General features: G+C 35.9%; 1 protein-coding gene across 15 annotated transcripts in view; it reads left to right on the forward strand.

The window, feature by feature from the left end:
• Positions 1-19,954, forward strand: part of LOC112564936 (formin-like protein CG32138) — a 41,864-nt gene that overhangs the window by 13,472 nt on the left and 8,438 nt on the right. For 8 of the 15 annotated variants that reach the window (XM_025240092.1, XM_025240096.1, XM_025240094.1 and 5 more), the window contains 24 exons: positions 5,275-5,354; positions 6,451-6,534; positions 8,725-8,923; positions 9,835-9,911; positions 10,516-10,609; positions 10,934-11,011; positions 11,536-11,646; positions 11,860-12,009; positions 12,263-12,364; positions 12,605-12,740; positions 12,989-13,150; positions 13,540-13,664; positions 14,623-14,773; positions 15,136-15,193; positions 15,402-15,471; positions 15,695-15,772; positions 16,090-16,176; positions 16,654-16,722; positions 16,826-16,906; positions 17,145-17,274; positions 17,778-17,953; positions 18,195-18,296; positions 19,368-19,469; positions 19,799-19,907. In XM_025240092.1, coding sequence (XP_025095877.1) covers positions 5,275-5,354; positions 6,451-6,534; positions 8,725-8,923; positions 9,835-9,911; positions 10,516-10,609; positions 10,934-11,011; positions 11,536-11,646; positions 11,860-12,009; positions 12,263-12,364; positions 12,605-12,740; positions 12,989-13,150; positions 13,540-13,664; positions 14,623-14,773; positions 15,136-15,193; positions 15,402-15,471; positions 15,695-15,772; positions 16,090-16,176; positions 16,654-16,722; positions 16,826-16,906; positions 17,145-17,274; positions 17,778-17,953; positions 18,195-18,296; positions 19,368-19,469; positions 19,799-19,907 — 2,611 coding nt within the window. The remainder of the gene's footprint in view (positions 1-5,274; positions 5,355-6,450; positions 6,535-8,724; positions 8,924-9,834; positions 9,912-10,515; positions 10,610-10,933; positions 11,012-11,535; positions 11,647-11,859; positions 12,010-12,262; positions 12,365-12,604; positions 12,741-12,988; positions 13,151-13,539; positions 13,665-14,622; positions 14,774-15,135; positions 15,194-15,401; positions 15,472-15,694; positions 15,773-16,089; positions 16,177-16,653; positions 16,723-16,825; positions 16,907-17,144; positions 17,275-17,777; positions 17,954-18,194; positions 18,297-19,367; positions 19,470-19,798; positions 19,908-19,954) is intronic. The other 7 variants (XM_025240093.1, XM_025240098.1, XM_025240097.1 and 4 more) reach the window with 1 other exon arrangement.

Consider the following 19,954-nt stretch of genomic DNA (forward strand, 5'->3'; position numbering starts at 1 on the left):
AAGTGTTACTGAAGAGTAGCATTACAGTTTAAGTGCTGGATTTTTATTTCACTTTCAAATATTTCTTCCATTGAACTGTTGTTGACTTGTGCATTGCCTTTGTGGGTTAGTTAGATTGCCTTTATGTTATTCACATATTCAATATTCAAACTGTTGTTATGGTCATATTGTGTCTTTCTAATAAAATTTTTTATTACTGGCATGTCCTCACAATTCCAATTTTTCAATCACAGTATCCTCTAAAAATTAAAAACCATTTTGTAAAGTGTAGGTCCAGTCTAGAAAAAAAGTTTTGACTTGAAAATGTACTGTTTCCTAAGACTGATATAAAGTGATAATTTCAGTTTTATGGCATGAGTTTGCAAGCAGCCTAGTTGTGGGAACAGTTTTTTTAAGCCTACTGTGTTGATGACATTCTGATTTAGATTGCAAATTAACACTGACTGAAACAGTAGAGTTCACTTTGAACTTTTATTTTAACTTTGTGTGGTAGTAATCATGCTTATAATTATAACAATTAGGAGGCAGTTTAAAAAAAAATGTTATATGGACAGAAAGTGTCTTAAATTGTCAAGAGGAGTTTTATATAAGAAATGGCCTGTCAAGTGTTAATATAGATGAAGTAGAAGCATGTCAGGTCAGTATAAAAATATGTCAGCTTAGAATGAAAGCTGGTAGAAAAGGTAATGTAATACTCAGATTAGATATTTGTCCTTCACTGCAGTTTAGCCTCATTACAATACTGTTATGCATTCTCATAATGGTCTCCAATAGTGATGTACAAAACAAGAGACTAGCACTGTGTTTTGTGACCTTCATTAGTTCTTTAATAGTTTTATGTATTGTTGTGTAGTGGCATGCAGTGCACCATATCAAACAATGATGTACACTTGCCCACTAACAAGGATCTCAAGGGTATCCTAAAAATGAAATCTATACAAATAATTTGAAATACAGGACATGAACCATTAGCCATTTTTTATCTTAGGTTTATTTCTCTTCCAGAGAAAAGGACACTGCACAGAAAATTAACATATTAATATATTGGAAAATTAATTTAAATGTTTTTGTTCTTTTTTCATATTTTTTTCTTCTTTGACATTCTGACTTTGATGGGAAAATTCCATAAATATTAAATACGACAACTTTATAAATACAGAACAGTTTTAAGTTTAAAAAATTACATCTGTTACAAAACTTTGCATGTTCTAAGATACTGTTTATTGATTGCTTTTGATACATCAGCCAAGGCACAGAACCAAACCTGAAAATCTTAAATAGGATGTAGCCAAAGCATGCCTTCTATGGTAATATAAACGTAGAGACTGTATCATATGCTGTAGCTTCGTTCTTTATGCTGAAATATATGCTGCAGCTTCTTTGGTTGTGAGAGAGATTGATTCTTGCAGGCTTACAGCTATCTTGTATATTTGTGACAAGGAACTGTACCTGTATTTCCTGTCCATTTTATACCCATCTGTGCTTGTCTCCTGTAAAATAGCTTGTATCCAAGGGGACAAAATTACTATTGCTATGAATCTTTTGCTTTTTCAAAAAATTAAAAAGCGAAATTTTAATTATTAATTACTGCCTGTAAAGGTCAATCTATTATCACATTTTAAAAGTAGCCTTATTCAAACCAAGTATTTGTAATGTTTTTTATTGCAGTATGTGGGGTTTTCTTTAAGGTATTTTCACAGTACCACAACTGCTACCCATTCTCTTCTCCCTTCTTCTTACATGTTACACTCTCACACTAACACGTTAACTCAGAATACTTTGTGAGGAAGATTTTAAGACATATACTTATATGTGTCATGCTTGTTCATCTTCTTTTCATTCACTACTATAAGGTCAGTCTGATTAGTTGATAAATGAGGTTACCTTTGTTGTTCCAAATTGTTTGGTAGTGAGTGGGATCGGGGTTCTTGTTGGCAATCATTGCCCTTAATGGTAGTAAATAAATACCATATTTGGAACATGTGCTGTATTTTCTGGTTCTCCTGTCCACTTCGTCAGTCTGTTGTGTCTAGTGTACACCTTCATCAGGACATTTGTTCTCTGGACAGCAGGCGGTAGTCATCCCTTTGCTGGTGACATCATAAATGACCTGGTGGTGCTTTTAATCTGACTGTAGGTGACACTGTTGTTGAATTAGTCCTACCTGGTGCATTCTTTAACAGCATATTCACTTTCTCATTCCTAGGGATTCCACAATGGGCTGGAATCCAATGAAAGACAGCTATCCTTTTAACTATTATCACTTGAGATTTGGAGAGAAATGAGAGCTTGTTCTAATAAGCCTGAGAGGTAATGGTAGAGGTAGTCTCATGACCTTAGGCTTGTAGGAGGGTTGTCTTACTTAAGGGTCAGTACCTATCTCCTGTCCCTCAATTTATTACCTTTCCCAGGTACCTACTTAAGGTGACCAGACGTTTTGGGGGCGAAAGTGGGACACATGCTGATGATGGTGTCATCACTGTCAAAGAACGCCAAAAAAAGTGAGGGGGGGGGGAGTGTTGCTGTGGGGGGCCTTTCCTCTGACTTTGCCGGATGCGAATCAGCATACGGTATTCAGATTTTCAAAAACAACCGGGACATTTGATGGACTTGCCAGAAAGCGGGACATCCTGCCTGATGAGCAGGTGGGACACGAGTTAAAAAGCGGGACTGTCCCGCCTAATGTGCATTAGGTGTGCATGTCTATTTGTTCAGCTGCTGTTACTCTAACCACTAGGCTATAAGCTCCCCTTCAGTCCTCAGACTGAAATTGCATCGGTGAGGTCAATCTGGATGATGGATACTATTTAAGTTCTAGAGAAGACAGGTTGCCTAGGTTTCAGGGCTTCAGTTTAATCTTTGTACTTGGTATAATACTTTCCATTGGCTACACTTGCTGCTGTGGTTTCATTATCAGGAATTGAATGACAATGACATCTTTGTTGGTGATGGTGCTGATTGCTGATCCATTGCTTTCACTTGCTGGTTTATTGCTATTATGGTAGATCATAGTTCAGAGTTGTATTCAAGGTGAAGCCAGACTGTTACTTGACATTCTGTTTTAGTATTACTGCAGAGAGCTTGGAAATGATTGCTAGCTGGTGCAGTACCTTTGCTTTTGTTCCTTTCATGGCAATCTCTTGTCAAATGTATCTTTAAAGTTTCTACTTTATCATTTTTCAAATCAAAGAAATGATCTATAAGGGACTTAGAGGAAGGCAGCTCTCATATTCTCATGATATACCTGACACTCTCTTGCTTGTGCACCTTCCCACATTTCTTGCTGGACCTGAGGTGATTTTTAGAATTCTTAATGTCATCATATCTTCTTTGTATTTTTTTTGCAGTGAAATTCAATAATAGATATTTGACAAAATTAGTTCTAGCTGTAAAAAAATATTAAGTGAAAACAGTTGTGGAAGTATTATTTGTTGAAGGACAGGTGATTCAGGGGTCAGTTCCTTGCAGTGAGAACATTAAGGCAGCTGCCCATCTTATTTCTAATTACATAGCAAGTCTCTATAGAGAGCAGTGTTAGTCATATGTACATTCTGATCTGTAACAATATGCTGTCGACTAAAAAGGCACTCTTTGATTAAATAATCTGATGCCTACATTTGATGGTGTTAAACATGTTTTCTACCTTGCACTTAATCAGTGTCTTGTTTCAGCCATTTCTTTATCAAATGTCTTCATCCTTCATCAATAGTATTTGCATTTACTGATTATTTTTACATTAAGAATAACTGGGCCTCTGTACACACTTCTTTCATTTTCATGTTTTGAGAGTAGCTGGGTTAGAGCATAGCAGTGTGTGATTTGTTCTCATGCAGTGGCTAGGTGCTTGATGCTTGTCTTAGCCAAACTTTCTTTTGTGTGAGAACTTGTTTGCTGTAGCTTAGCTGTGAGACAAGAAACAGTAGGTATGTTAGTTTCAGATCGGAAGTAAAAGCATGTGTGTTGTCAGCATCCCTCGTAACAAATATTTTATGTTGTCTGAAGAAAAAGCTTAAGAAAAGTTAATTTACTGCATGCACTATGATGTTCACATTTGATCACAAAATTATCTTGCTCTCTTTAGAATTTAAAAAAATCCTATCTTAAAAGATATCTTGCAAGTAAATTTAGTGAGTATTTGTACTGAATGCTACAGTGTAATTAAGTTCTGGTTAGCAGAAAATTCTAACTGTTTTTTGCTGGCTTTATCTGTTGCGAGACAAATATTTGCTGCTCATTAAAGTTTAATATTTTGGAGTAATCTTTATTTTTCTGATTTTATTCCTATGTTTTATTTGTTGAAGAAATAGCAGTTTATTTTCTAAGTTACATAGCTTTTGTTTTCGCAAACATTATGCTATTGTTATTGTGGTAGCTCATAGGGATCCACCCCAGTTGCTGATGGGGAAATTTTTATTCTCAAGCACAGAAAAATGTAAGCACTCTGGATGTAAATGTGCTCATAAAGGCACAGAGTGTCAGTCTATATGTAGCGCAATGTAAATCAGTGCAAAGCTGGTTGTAGAGAGAACTGACGAAAATTGTAGGTAAAGTTACCATCCCTGACAAGCACAAAACCTTCACTGAAGCAGGATGGAACTTGAGGCGCAGGTGCAACTGGAAGTTGTACATTCCAGCACCAGATGGTTAAAAAATGGGGAAGTAGGCAGGGGAAAAAAGCTCCATGAGCTAATAATGCGCCAGCTTACATACTTACCTTGAGCTAATAATATGCCAGCTTGCCTACATACAGGCAGGTATGGCAGTGAGGTCTGTAAGTATTTTCAAAGCAATATTAACCTGAGTCAGCTCAAACAAAAAGGTTCCCAAATCAGTCATTGAAGCCTTACAACTGGGGAGAGTAGTGGGGAAAGCAATGTCAGCCATTCTTTTATTCTTGATTACATGAGTCTCTGTAAAGAAATTTTTACCCAGTTAAGATACATAATGAGCAACTATACATTTTTTTTTCTCATTTAGTTCATCCAGAACTGTTTTTAGCATAGAACTAACTTATAACTTTCAAGTGGATATCAGAAGGTTTCAGTTGTCTGTTTTGAAATGAATGTGCATGTAATGATTGAACAGAAAGATAATCTTCCGTAGGTAAATTTGATTATGAGAGCACAGATAGGGTGATGGATCCTTATTTACTTGCCAGATGTAGAAGGGAAATTAAAGCCCCAGTAAAATGAAATTGTGTTAAATATAAAACTTCCACACTGCATGCATAAGATCCTTCAGTGTTCTTGACTGTTACTCTGGCTCTTCTCCTAGAAGCGCAAGATGCTGGGTGACTCCACTTCAACCCAAGTTTTACGTGACTTGGAAATATCACTCCGCACCAACCACATAGAGTGAGGATCTATTTATTCTTCACTAACTTTTATGTAAACCAGATCTTAGTATAATGGTGCGGTTAACATTCTCAAATTTCGGTGTAGAGTATGTGAAATATATACACAAGATATTTCTTATGTGAGCCTTTTTAATTGGTGCATCTGCTATGTTGAAAACATTAATATGTTTAGAACCATAAATATCTTTTCGATCGATGCTTTCAATCCGTTTTTTTTTTGTTTTTTTTTTTTTTTGATAGAAGTAAAACTGCAGTTTCTTAACCCTTCAGTTCCCTCCACCACCTTTCTTGTCTTATAATACTTTCATTAGACAATTATAACTACATTAAAAGTTAATTGGGCATGTAGCTTAAACATTAGCATGAAGGGTAGCATTATTTTTATTAGCTGATGTAGCATTTTATTCATTTTTGAAGTCATGTAGCATCTTAGCTAATGTCCAAAGCTGAGTTGTCTTTAAAGGTACCATTTCCCCTTAAAAAGCTGTTTAGTGTGCCAATTTTGTACAGTCAAATTGGGATCCATAACACATTCTCCATATGTTTAGAAGAATGTTAGGCACCATAAAACAAGCTTATGACTTTAAGCTACTTTGAAGTGCCAGAAAAGGTCTTTTTTTAATTTAAAGAAAGTCTAGGGTAGCATTTGGATTTGTTTTTTTTTTTATTTCAAGAACAGACCTAATTTGATGGTAACAGATTGCGTGTCTGTGCTTTCAGCTGCATTGTAATTTTTCAAGCACCGTTTAATGCATACTAAATGAGTTTTTCTTTAACCATCACCTTTGAAAATGATATATTACTGTTTTGTCTTAAATTTGACTTAAGTCATTTAATAAGATTATTTTAACTTTCATTATCTAGTTTTCTTTAATGCATGTCCCATTTAGTTAATTGTTAATTTCTTTTAACTTTTGTTGCTTGTTTTTCTATCTAGCTTTCATTTTCATGTGAATTTTAACTAATTCTTTGAAAATTGTATAATTTTATTGTGCAAAACATTGAGTCTGTTTGGAATGCTGGCTTGTTTGTTTCTTTTCTTCCTTTCTTTTTGCCATATTTATTGTTTAGAGGTGGATTTAAATGTGCGATAGGTGGGTTCGGGAGTTTCTCAGCGAGCAAAACCAGGGACTGGATGTACTAGTAGACTACTTGTCCTTTACACAAGTGGTTATGAGGTAAGCACTGTATTCTCATCTTTCTCTTAAACACGTTTTCAGAATTATAAGAGAATTTAAGAGAAGCTTGTTGTGTATGACTAGACTGTTGTGTAAACTAAAGGCAGCAGAAGTAGGTTGAATTTGCTGGCAGGTTCAAATTTTAATAGCTGACAAAGATTAGGGTGTTGAGTGGAAGACTGTCAATTCCTTAGTCCCTAATTTCTTTCCTGCCCCACTGACATGTCCAGACTTTGCCTGCGTTGCCCACTTTGTTTCCTTTCCATTATTACTGTAGACTGCACTCTATCATTGGACCATGAATATGTTTAATTGTAGAGCAATGCTGGTCAGGAGTGGAATTTACATCCAGCCAGTGTTCTGAGGGCAGTTAGAGAGCGTGACACATGAGAAGTTGTGGCTTTATTATTAGTACTCCCTAGGTGACCTGATAACAGTTTCCTGGTCTTTCTTCCTTGCTAAACTTCCTGGTTGAGTTGTTTTACTACAGAGCTATTCTATGGAAACTAAATTAATTACAGACTCATTAGTGTATTAGTCTATTGATTCTGTGTGACTCACTTTCTTTCTTGAGAAACTGTAGAGAGGTCTGTTGGATCAAAATGATGTGGAAGAAAGTGGGGAATAATAAGGTGGAAGAGTTTTGGGTTGTCACAAGAGTTTACAAGAGGGTCTGGATGTAGGATGTAATATTGTGGACCAACGAATCTTCCATCTTTGTACAGCATGCTTGGAGGCGGCTTCATATCAGAAAGTTGCACAAAGGCAAAGCAACCATTAACATAAGGCAAACAGTTAAACATGCAAGCAGCTTTAGCAGAAGAAAAAACGTTTAGAGGGTGGGGGTAGGGTGGGAAGCCTGCAGGAATAAGAGGAAGTAAGCAAGCATTATAGTTGTTTGTGTGTGTGTGTGCATGTGCATACACATGCATGTGCACTTGCATATATATATATGCAAAAAATGCAAATGACAGAGCTAAATAGAGTCTCTACAAAAACACAAGAAAACATAGTAACAATTAGATTATTTGTAACTATTATAACTGCACTGAAAATTGTGTATTTTACAGTTTCAAATTAAGTCACTGCCATCATTTGCCGCCATGTTTACTGGTTTATGCTTATGTTCTGCTTCACAGTGTTAAATACACTTTTATTAATAATAATAATGCTTATTTAAATGGTGTTGTCCCCACCATCGAAGGTATGGTGAAGGTGTTTTACATATATTAAGTCACATGAGTGCATGTGCATCTTACAAATTAAATTTACCATCAGTCACCGCACACACCGTCAGCAGATATAAAGTGCGTCTTACAAATTAATAAATTCACCACTCACATAGGGTGGAGGAAACATGAGTTCCTGGAGGAAACCACTGGTGTTCAGCGCAGTGAATCATTGTCCCATTCAGAGAAATGTATGTTGATGCAGAGATCCAAACCCATGATACATGAATCTCACTGCTGTGGTAACAGACTCTTTAGCCACTGTGTCACTAACAGTCCATTAGCAGTTACATGCATTAAATTTATTTGATATGATATTATAGTGCTTATGGTGTATTTTTGGAGAAGGAGGAGCTTGGGTTTGTTTGTTTGTGTTTAATGCCATGCCAGCAACTAGGGCTATATCACGGCAGAGAGGAGATTGGGAACCCTTTTACTCTCTGACTTTTGTATTATGGATTTATTTATTAAAAAGTTAATTATTATTAATCCAAAATGTTGCCTTTTTTTATAAACCGTTACAGGTTAGAGAGAGTTGATAGTTTGCAAATGTGTGTGCCTACTCTGTTAATAACAAAATTTACTTAGGCACTTTCAATGCATGTTGTAGCTTTAATTAAGGTTATTTTTCCTGTACCATTGCATTTTCGACCATTAATGGATTTCCCCATTCCTCCTTCCCAATAACGGTTATGGGCATGAGCCTACTGAAATAAAGAGATCATCAGTGTCTTTGAAGACTATGACTGGGAAGAGTGTTCAAAGAAAAACATAGTGCCCTAGTAAATGTAAAGCCATAGGAGTCTTGCCAGAGGATATTTGTGGAGGAACTATAGTTATTAGATTGGATGAAGGAAATAATACCCACAGATAATCTAGGTAAATAGATAAAGATATGGCATATCACTGCCTGGGGCCAAAAGTCTAATTCGCTTACCATTAGAAAATGGCAATTCCTCAGGCGAGAGCAGCTCCTGAACACCGAAAAGACTTCCAGCCTCGACTCTGGGCTGAGCCAAAGTCCTCGTCGTTACCTACGGCGTGCCAACACCATTGGCTCACCTCGAGCATCAAAGTACAACAGCAAGCTCAACATGGGGGAGGCACGGGATGATGTTCATGTTTGCATCATGTGTCTGCGAGCTATAATGAACCATCAGGTAATAAAAACAGTGGTAACTGCATACATACTGTTTCTCAGATGTATTACTCAGAAAATCTTCAGTGCTAACTGGTTAGACAGTTACCCCTTTTTTTTAAAAAAAACTTTTTTTTTTACTTTTTTCTTAAATAACATTTCCCCCTATTTTTCTTTTACTAATTTTTTTCTTTCCTTGTTTGGTCAGATTTTAAAGCTATCTAATTGGTATTTTTAGCTAATTTGAAAGTGAGGGAGGATTTACTATTGGAAATATTGTAAATGGAAGTTAGTCGCTGTGTGTGCTCCAGATCATAGAGCATTCCTTTGCTGAGCATATCTTCAAGGAGCATGGACTTATTTTAAGCTAAGAACTTAAGAGAAACGCATGATGTAAACTTACAGAAAAAAAGAGGATGTACATAAATAATTGTATACTTATTTATGAGGTAGCATTTCAGTTCATACACTAGGGTGATACAACATTATCTACAGCAACGGGGTGCCAGGTAGCAGGCTATGATATCTTTATAGTAACTTATCTAATATTTATTTGTATAACCATGTTAAATACAGATAACTAAGGAATGGAGAAATGTGTTTGGCATGCGCAACTAGAGATCTAAAACCAGGTGATTTGTATAGCACTATCAATCATGGAGAAAGAAAGCTTTGACTTTATGTGGCTTTTCATACCTATATCTTTCTCATATGCTACATGACACATTTTATTGCATTAAGCAATGAGTGAAATGTGAAAAACAAAAACTTCATGGCTGAGAAATTAGGGAAAAGATAGACAACATTTTATTTTACATCTCCTTTTAACCAATCAACACTTCTCATGTTCATTAAAAATTCCACATAAAATTCTGAGCATGAACAGTGTATAGTTAGACGTTATTTATAATTTATTTTTTATTTTGTTTCCAGTATGGATTTAATCTTGTGATAGCTCACAAGCATGCCATTAACTGTATAGCTCTGAGTCTCAACCATAAAAGCTTAAGGTGAGTGACTTATTTAGTCAACCTTCAACCATCATTGAATCATGAATATGAGTTAATAAAGGCAGCTAAACATTGCAGTTATAATAGCGTGGCTTCTAGAATCAAACATTTTGTAACAGAATCTATTATACATTATTTGTGTGATGCGTTGACTGATATGAGTTTTTTATTTTGTAAAGACTACCACAAATGTTAAAGGCTGATATTCTTGGACCTAGATAATGTAAACAGAGCACAAATAAGTTGAAATTTTTAATTGGTAATTTTGTTTAAATATTATAGCAAGTGTTAATCTTTGCTAAAAAGAAAAGGCATGCGAATGGTTTAAAAATGCACTTGAATAGTTAATGTATGTAAACTTATATAGTATGTTTACACTCTGTGCATCAGGTTCAGAATGTTTAGCAAAAATAATTGTTATTCATAAAATACACTAATGCATACACGTGTGCATGTTTATTCGTTTATTCAGATAGAAACAACACAGTACTTCAAATCTAGCTTAGCCTGTCAAGCATTGTTAAGATGGGGACAAATAAGGACATGGAAGACACAGAAAAGATCCATGACAGTATAGCCTAATGACACCACATTTTTTTTTCAGAACAAAGGCTCTAGTGCTGGAACTTTTGGCTGCAGTGTGTTTAGTCAGTGGAGGTCATGATATCATTCTCTCAGCTTTTGACAACTTCAAAGAGGTAAGATTTTGATGATAACTCTTTTGATGACTTTCTTCAGTAATATAAGTTATTGGTTATTTTACATTTACTTTGCTTTTTTTTTTTCAGAGAAATTATCTGGTGTTATTCATAACTATTTATGATATAAAATATGAGGATTATTCATTTGTAAATGCACATAAAAGTTGTAAAGTCTCTATTCTTTCTGCACGGCATGTGCAGTTCTTGTTCAGTTAAAGACAAGATTTTCGGTACTATCTATATATGTTGTTGTTAAATTTATGCTTATGTATGTTTTAAATAAACAGGCACTTCTTAAGAGTGCTGTGTTATGCTATTTAGGTTTGTGAAGAACGACACAGATTTGAGACACTCATGGACTACTTCAAGAATTATGATGAATTCCACATTGACTTTATGGTGAGGTTTCTAAAACAAAATAATACATGCATACATGCAATCCTTTATATACGCTTAACTGTACAACAAGAGCAGATAAATCTATTTGCTGAACATCGAGCAAATGGCAGGGGGATAGGGTTGGGGAGGGGGTTAAAGACTGAAAGAAAATTCATATGAAAGAAAGGAGGGCATGATATTTTAGAAATAGTGCAATTTTTTTTAAACAAGTAGTTTGTTTAAATTCAAGAATTTAAAGGGATAAAATAAGCTAGGTTAGCTTGTAAAGATTTTCTCAATAAACTACAATGTGGTTAACATAATTTTGATATGATGCCTTTCAATAATCTTAATAATACTCATAAACTGGATGGATGATTATGATAAGTAGATAGCCTAGTCATCTAGCTTACAGTAGAAAGCATGCCAGCATGTGCAATAGTTACAATATCAGAGAATAGTCACATTTAAAAATATTTGTAAGGAAGTTGGTAATTAGTGATATAGGTCAGGAAAAGATGTTTTTGCCATTTTGTCTTTTGCAGGTGGCCTGCATGCAGTTTGTCAACATTGTAGTGCACTCTGTAGAAAATATGAACTTCAGAGTTCATCTACAACATGAGTTCACACAAGCTGGCCTGGATGAATACCTAGAGGTAGGCTAAGAGTGTTATTAGGTCTCTATTACCCTACTTATTGTCTGTATCAACAGAATTCTGTTATATAGATCAAACCAGGTGCAAACTAAGAAGGAAATCTCTGGTAACGATTAAAATGATTTTGTTTTCTTAAATAAACAAAAATCTTATAAAATAACATTCACATTTCTTAAAAATATACTATTTTGTGTACTTCTGACATCTTTATAGAAACTACGACACACTGAGAGTGATCGGCTTGCAGTTCAAGTGCATGCATACTTAGACAACATGATAGATGTGGCTCAGCTTCTTGAAGACTCAGAAACCAAAACAGATGCTTTGGAGAAGGTGGCCGAGCTTGAAGATGAGCTGTCCCATGTATGTGCCATTTTCTTGTTTTCTTGTAGTGAGTAGAAGTTTTAAAAAGTATTAATAGCAATTTATTGCAGGTAAATATCTCTAACAGAAGAACATCTCCTATAACAATGTGAATGGCTTGTACATCAAGTGGAGATTGTTCTCTGAAATGTGAATTATTTATTAGGTATGTATGTTGATATTTTGTTAGTTATATATGTTATGCATGCTAAGAAAAGTATATTACATTTGGACGTGCTCATATGCCTTTCAGCTCAGTGAGCATCTGCAGGAAGTTGAGGATGAGGCCATGGCAAAAACAGTTGAGTTGGAGAAGCAGCTTTCAGAGTCAAACTGCCAGGTTCAACACCTTAAGGTATGACAATAATGTTTGCTAACCAGTCAGTGTTATCTTAGACAATGAAGATCTCTGTGAATTTTATTAACAAATTTTGTTCACAAAACTCTTTAAGAGCACTTTAAGATTTTATTGGTGATGCATTTGCCTTTATAAATTAAAAATAAAGATATTTAGATTCTTTCCATATGAGCATCAGTATCTTGAAATGTGCTGGTATCGGGTGTTTTGAATTACACTGTGCTTTTAATAATGCAGGAATTACTTGAAAAGTATGAGAGCGAAATGGACAATTTACGCAAAACAGTAACTGAGAAGGATGAGGAATCACGGAAGCGCCAGAGTTTGCTGGATGCCAAACTGCAAGAGTTGGAACATATAAAATCTATTTCTGGTAAATATACTACTATCTTGTTATGTAAAAGTGAATGTGTGTGTGCATGAGAGGGTGTGTGTGCGTGTATAAGTGAAAGAAAGAGAGGAGAGAGCATGTTTGTGCATGCATATGCATGTATTCCTACGTGTAGGTGTTTTAGTTTGTGCTTCCATGTTAGTCGTCTTAGACAGCAAAGAACCCATATTTTATTAACCTAGAACTCACTTTGTTTTTTATTTAAACATATATTTTTTTATATTGTGCAGGGCCAGGTGGACCTATTCCAGGCATCCCTCCTGTCTCATACCCATCTCCTGCTGCAATACCCCCACCCCCTCCTCCGCCTCCCCCTCCACCACCCCCTCCCCCAACTGGTGCAGTCCCACCTCCACCTCCTCCTCCAGGTGCAGCTGTTTTGAATATGGACGGTGAGATGAGGCATAAATGGAATTATTTTTGCATGTCAGGATTGAACTTCAGCTTGTTGGTGGCAAGCTATTGTAGCTCTCCCTCCCACCCTTATACTATAGCCTTATGTGAACCTTACAAATAAGGCACATAATTTCATTACACGACTGATGTGATTTACTGGTGTGATGTAATTATAGAAGAATTATAGCCTTTTATTTGTTAAAAATCACATATCCATTAAAAACAAAATCCTTGCTTCTGCATAACCTTGGAAATATAAGATGTTAGTTTTTACAATGAAGGGGTTATTTCTCTTGTGTCAGCAATAATGAGCTGCATATCGGTGACCATGGGATGTTTAGTTTGGCCACAGTTTACACAGGTTTTTTTTTTCTTATCTTGACAGCAATGACTATCAAAAAGAAAATCCAGACCAAGTACCGACTGCCCATCCTCAACTGGACTCCCCTCAAGCCACAGCAGGTCAAAGGAACAGTTTTTGCAGAACTGGATGATGAGAAACTATATAATGTAAGTTGATCATTCATTTTAGATACATTTTATTGTTTTCTTTTCAATTTTTTAAACAAAGTGCATAAGGCAAAAGTAAAAAAAACAACCAGAAAAAAATAGAATGTACAAATACTGGAGCATGAGCACCAGTTTGGAGGTTCATGTTAAATGCATCTGGAGATTTAAGTTAAAATCTCTCAATAGAGCATTAGTGCGATTTTCTCTTAAATAAATTTTTTGTCATCATTATTCTTTAGTTTGGAGGTTGTGGAGCTAATATACAATAGATGTTACTCCTCAGGCAGTCATTTAGCCTAAGGGCCTTGGCAATTCGACTTTCGGTGTTGGAAAAATGTGGTCTTATATGGGACGATATGGTTATGGCAGAGTCTATTCAACTCAGGCAGCAGATCACCATAGCCGAGGCAATGTGGTTTTTGGTTAATGACCATCCCCCTTCCTTCCCCCTCAATCGTTGTCTCTTTACCAGCCCACATCAGTTGATGATGCTTCATTAAGGATCTTTTGCAGAAGTCATTTGTTAATAAGAATAAAATTATTGTGACCAGCTTTGCTTTATTGGGACTTTCTACAAAAGTCATGTTCAGAATTATAAATAGTACATTTTAAGAGAGTGCCTTTGTCTCCCATGGCACATATGTATTGATTGATTGCTTTTACCTGGAGAGTTAGTTTCCCTATAAATATTCTGTAGAATAAACATGACCAACTGAAGGTGAAAATGACAAAAAAAGAATTTAAGAGCATTATTTCAACATGTAAATAAACAAACTTGAATTTATAGATGTTTATGCTGGTAGAACACAAAACATTTTACCTGTTGAAGTGCGTGACGGGTAAGAGAGTAGTAGACACTCATATTTTAAAAAAAGAGAGGAATTGAGTGAATTCATGGAGGGGCTAAGGCAAAAAGAAAAAGGTAGTTAAAATTTGTGCTTTTGTTGCAATGTCGCAGTTGATAGACTTCATTGAGTTTGAAGAAACTTTCCGGCTTGGGCCTGCTGGTGCTTTTCATCTTTCGGAGAATGGAACACCAAAGGCTTTGAAGAAGAGCAAAAAGCAAGAAACCATCAGTCTTTTAGAACCTAACCGTCTGCGTAATGTGGGTAAGCTTATAACTGGCAAAGAGAGAGTGTGTGCGAGAGAGAGAGAGAACTGTGTAAGGTGACAGACTTGCAGTGTGAATCAGATGATATATGGTAGTATTCATAAAGTGATCACTGTTTGTTCCAAGCAGGCTTATTGCCTTTCGATGAAGGAGTGTACGCGATAAGCAGAAAGTTAATTCCCACCAGTTTTTATGTATTAAATTTAAGAGTGACAGGAAATGCAAAAAGAATTTATCATGATTAGCTGCTTATTATGAAACCACATGGGCATTACTTCCTCATTGTTTAGTCTGTTTGATAATTTTGTGCTCAAGGATTGTCCTTTTTCCTGAACAATTTTTTTAAAATTGTTTCAACAGCAATCACAAGGAGAAAAATTGAAATGAGCAATGAAGACATTCAGAAAGCCATCAATGGGTAGGCATTGTTTTAGCCCCCACTTCCTCCCCAAAGATCTTCTTGCTGAGGAACATCTTAAATGAATCAAAATGAATTAAACAAACTAATTTTTGTGTCAAGCAGTTCTGATGTAATGTTTTGCTTTTAGTTCAGAATCCTTGATTGATTAGTATGACAGGTTCCACTATTGGCATAAAGAGTGATTGCAGTTTTCTCCTGTCAACAGACTAGACCTGAAGCGGTTGCCATTGGACATTGTTGACATCCTTTTGACTGTTCTTCCTAATGACCAGGAGGTTAGTGCATTGCACTTTGCAAAATCACATATCATGGAGTCTTGCTTTTTGGTTGCCTGCTCACAGTTTTATGTCTTTTTGCCCACCAAAGCTCATAGCCACTTTTACTATTTAAAAAAAATCAGTTTAAATATTTACAATTAGTGTTACGTTCAAGATGTGAAAAAATACTTTCTGATGAAAATTACCTCATATTTTACAATTCCATATCATATTTTTCAAGGTCAAAGCATACAAGCAGTATGAACGGGATCGACGACCTGTGGACCAACTTTGTGATGAGGACAAGTTCATGCTACAGGTCAGGAAAAGTTCCCATTCTGTATATTTATACAAGTGTAGGGATTGAAATGTAAAAGTACAGAGGCTGCAACATTTTCAAGAAGTGTGTAAAGAAGCTTAAAAGTAAGAGAAGGTGTGTTTAAAAAAACTGGCCACTTTTCAGACATGCAGGATGGACTGTGTGAAAATAATTGTTAAATTATTTAGATCATGAAACTGTGAAAAGTTCTTATTTTCAAGCTCACCTGCCTGGCTATCTTCTTCTGTGGCTGTCACCAGATCATATTCCAGTTCATTGTTTTAAATTTATTTCAATTTAATATTCTTTGATGACAGATGGTCAAGGTTGAACGCTTGTCCCACAAGCTGACTATCATGAGTTTCATTGGCAACTTCTTTGATAATCTTCATCACTTGCAACCTGTGAGTAGTATATGTCAGGCACAGTCTTCTATTTTTATTATTATTATTTTTTTTAATACAAGAGACTGTTCACACATGATGACATAGTTCATGTATGGCATGTAGTCTCTTTACAATTTAGTACCAGTTGTTGGACAGTCTTTTTCATTGCAACATGACAGTACCATAAAATACTTCAACATTCAAGCAGTAAAACAGAAGTTTCTGTTAAAAGGAGAAAACTTTTTTAAAAAGTGCATTTTTCGTTTAAATTATGGTTTACCAGAAAGCAGACTTTTTTTCTACTTTGTTGACTTATATGATTTTTTTGTCTACCAGAAAGCAGACTTTGTTGTCTACATGTTGACTTATATGATTGCTCATTTCTGGACTTGAGTACCAAGGATTTGCTGAGGTTACTTATATAGTTCTCTATATCAGCACTCACATTTCTTAGGAACCTCCACTTCTCACTATTTATTTTTGTTTTGTCAACAGCAAATCAATGCAATCATAGCTGCCTCTATGTCTCTCAAGAACTCTCAGAAGTTCAAGAAACTGATGGAAGTGAGTAGAATTGCTAATTATGAATCTTCAATGCTGAAGAAGTTTTGTTTTAGATTGTTAATTGTCTGGTGAAGATGATGTTAACTGAAGGGGCTTCTTACAGATAATCCTGGCTCTTGGAAACTACATGAACAGCAACAAGCGTGGGGCGGCATATGGCTTCAAACTGCAGAGTCTGGACATGGTGAGTTGTAGAATTTCATCTGTATTTAAACCCTTTGTTTCTGTTTTGCTTGTTTGCTTTTGATCTTTTGATAGAAGCAGGTGGTAAGTTTAACCCTCCTTTATTTGCTGTTGGATTTTTTTTTAACTGTATGCGAAATGTAAATGCCTCACAGATTTACATCAAAATTTACAGAATACCCAAAGACTTAAAGATTCGCTGGCATTTTAGGTAAGGATTTGTCTTTTATTATACACAGCTTGTGGACACCAAATCAGGAGACAAGAAGACCACATTGATGCACTTCCTGGTGCAGACTGTGCAGGATAAGTTCCCAGAGATGATGAACTTTGACTCTGAACTTAGGTTCCTCGATAAAGCAGCATTAGGTATAATTTCTTTTGTTTCACTGTTTTCCTTATTTTTTCCCCTGTCATTTTACCTGTTAAAGTGCATGGTGGGTGAGAGAGTAGTATGCACTCACAAACTAGTGAGAGAGAGAGATGATATGTATCAAAATTTGGCAGACACTTTCTCTTTCCCTGGACCCATTTGGAATTCTTTTCTCTTCAAACCCTGTCTCTGTTTGAATCCTCAAAACCCATCTCTTTAAGAAATATCTTTCAGAATCCAGTGAAATCTTCCACTCACTGCTCATTTTCCTCAATGCATTTTATTTGTGTTATGTACAGTGCTATCCATTTGCTGATGCTTGTTTCTTTGTTGTATGGTTACTAAGTTCATTGGTAGTCTTTGTGTACAGCACATTGAGCTTGCCTCCATGTGGAAATGCACTCTACAAATTCAATCATAGTTATTATTATTAAGAGTAAGAAACAGCGAACTATGTGAGCAAATTTCAGTGGAATGGTTGCTTTATTTGATTCTGTAGTGTCGATGGAGAACATCACGACAGACATGCACGAGCTGGAAAAAGGGATGGAGCTAACAAAACGCGAGTACACATCACGTAAAGATTCTCGTGATTGCCCTATCATTCTCAAAGATTTCTTGACAAATGCTGAAGAGCGCTTCAGGAAACTTGTTGCTGATGTGAAAACTGCTCAGGTTTGTATGAATCTCCTTCAGTCATGTTACATAAATAACTTGCCATCAGAATGTGTCAGAAGAGCATTACTCTTTAACACTTTCCATATCCTTAATTATTATTTCATATTAAGTATGTTGTGATACTTTTTAACACCGTCTGATGACAGATATTTGTAATGCTCTGTTTTAATTCCAAGTCTTGTTTGTAGTTTTGTTATCCACCTTATCCCACTCATAACTTCTCTGTGTGTCTATCCAGGATTCTTACACCAAAGTAGTAGAGTACTACGGAGAGAGTGCAAGGAACATTTCTCCTGCAAATTTCTTTTCACAAGTAGTTCGTTTTGTGAATGGTTTCAAGGTAAGCATGAATCACACAAATAAATTTTGTCTCTGCCCTCTACAGTTGGCAGGTTTTTAGTTAGATATTTTATAAACATGAACAGAGACTATGTGATGCTTAACTCCCATGTTCCCCTGTAATGCTTGTTTTGATACCAATGATCAAGTAAAGTATTGATTTGTTTATTATTTCTATTAAAAGTTATTAGTTTACTTAAATTATATTAGGTCAAGTAAGAATAAAAGGCTTCTTTAAAACTGTTTCCTCCCTTAAGCTGTTTGAGAACTTGAGCCATAAAATTTAACAAAGTCCTCTTTTCCATGACTTTGTTTGTAAAACCAAGTTTGGTGTAGTTAATGTTTGTAAAAAGAAAGAGTAGCTAATTATTACATACCAGATTATACATCATTGTTGTATCTGCAAATCAGTTACAATACATCAGTCAGTATCAGCAGCTCCCACTAGTTGTACAGTGACAACATACACCACCCACACACACATACATATTAAGTAATTATTAAGAAGCACGAGCCTGGCATGCTGAGCATTTCACTAGAAAGGCCTAGTGCAAGACCAACACTAGAGCAAGGCAAAGGATGTCAGAACCACATGGGCCAAACTGAGTGGGTCAGCCCAAAAGCAGGTCTGCTGGCGAGGTGTTGTTGTAACCCTATGCTCCTCAAGGAGTAACAAGGAATAAACCAAAACTAAACTTCATTGGTGGGTAGGTGACCAATCGGGAGGGAAGAGAGTTCTATTGTTTTGCTGCACATTAACTAAAAATCCTGTGATGGTATGTTGTTCTGGTGATAGGAAAAGTTAGGATGTGGTCATCAGACAAAGAGCATAGTTGTCTGGCTGGGATGTAGAGGAAGAGTAAGTTCAGAAGTAGTCAGGGCAGGAGCCTGCAAAAAAATTATGACAAATATTAATGTTGACATTTACGGCAGCCCTTTTCTAAATGACTTGAGTAGTTTGTGAATTCATTTTTTAATTATTGAATTCAGCATGACTGAGTCACACTTTAAGGCATTGATGAAGTTTGGTTGAAGATGTTCTAAAAGTAAAAGTTAGCATCTGGTCTTGCAGCAAGCCATGTTGGACAATGAACGCAGGCACAAGCTGGAGGCAGGTCTAATTCAACCTGAGATGCAGATGGTGAACAAGAAGAAGGATAAGAAAATGACACAGGTGTGTAGCTTGTATTGCCCATTATTACTTTCAGAGGTACATTAACATTTGCACACTTCACTTGAAGAGATTCGAATATTTGGAAGAACATTGGAAAGGACCAAACATACCAGAATATTTTGTTTATTTTTCATGCTTTCCTTTTTTAAATGGTTGTGTCTTCCTCCTTTAATTTAAAACTGATTTTTTTTTGGTTAGTTTTTACACTTTTTAAAAATATGCTTAATAAATGTCTGAATGCATCTTGGACCATTCCCCCCCCCCCTTGCTTTCTTTGCGTTGCTAATCTCTCATGCTTCTGATCATTATTATGAATGTTTGTCCCCCAGGAGGCTATGATTGCAGAAATGAAGAATCGGAATCGAGAGATCAAAGAGAAGCGGCGGCTACTTAAGCAGGATGAGGTTTATCATGGCGCTTTGGAAGACATATTGTTGGGTGTGTATCACTGTTATTAATCTCTGTGTCTCTACACTATTACCCAC

This window comes from Pomacea canaliculata, linkage group LG5 (genome assembly GCF_003073045.1).
Source record: "Pomacea canaliculata isolate SZHN2017 linkage group LG5, ASM307304v1, whole genome shotgun sequence".
Taxonomy (NCBI): Eukaryota; Metazoa; Mollusca; class Gastropoda; order Architaenioglossa; family Ampullariidae; genus Pomacea; species Pomacea canaliculata.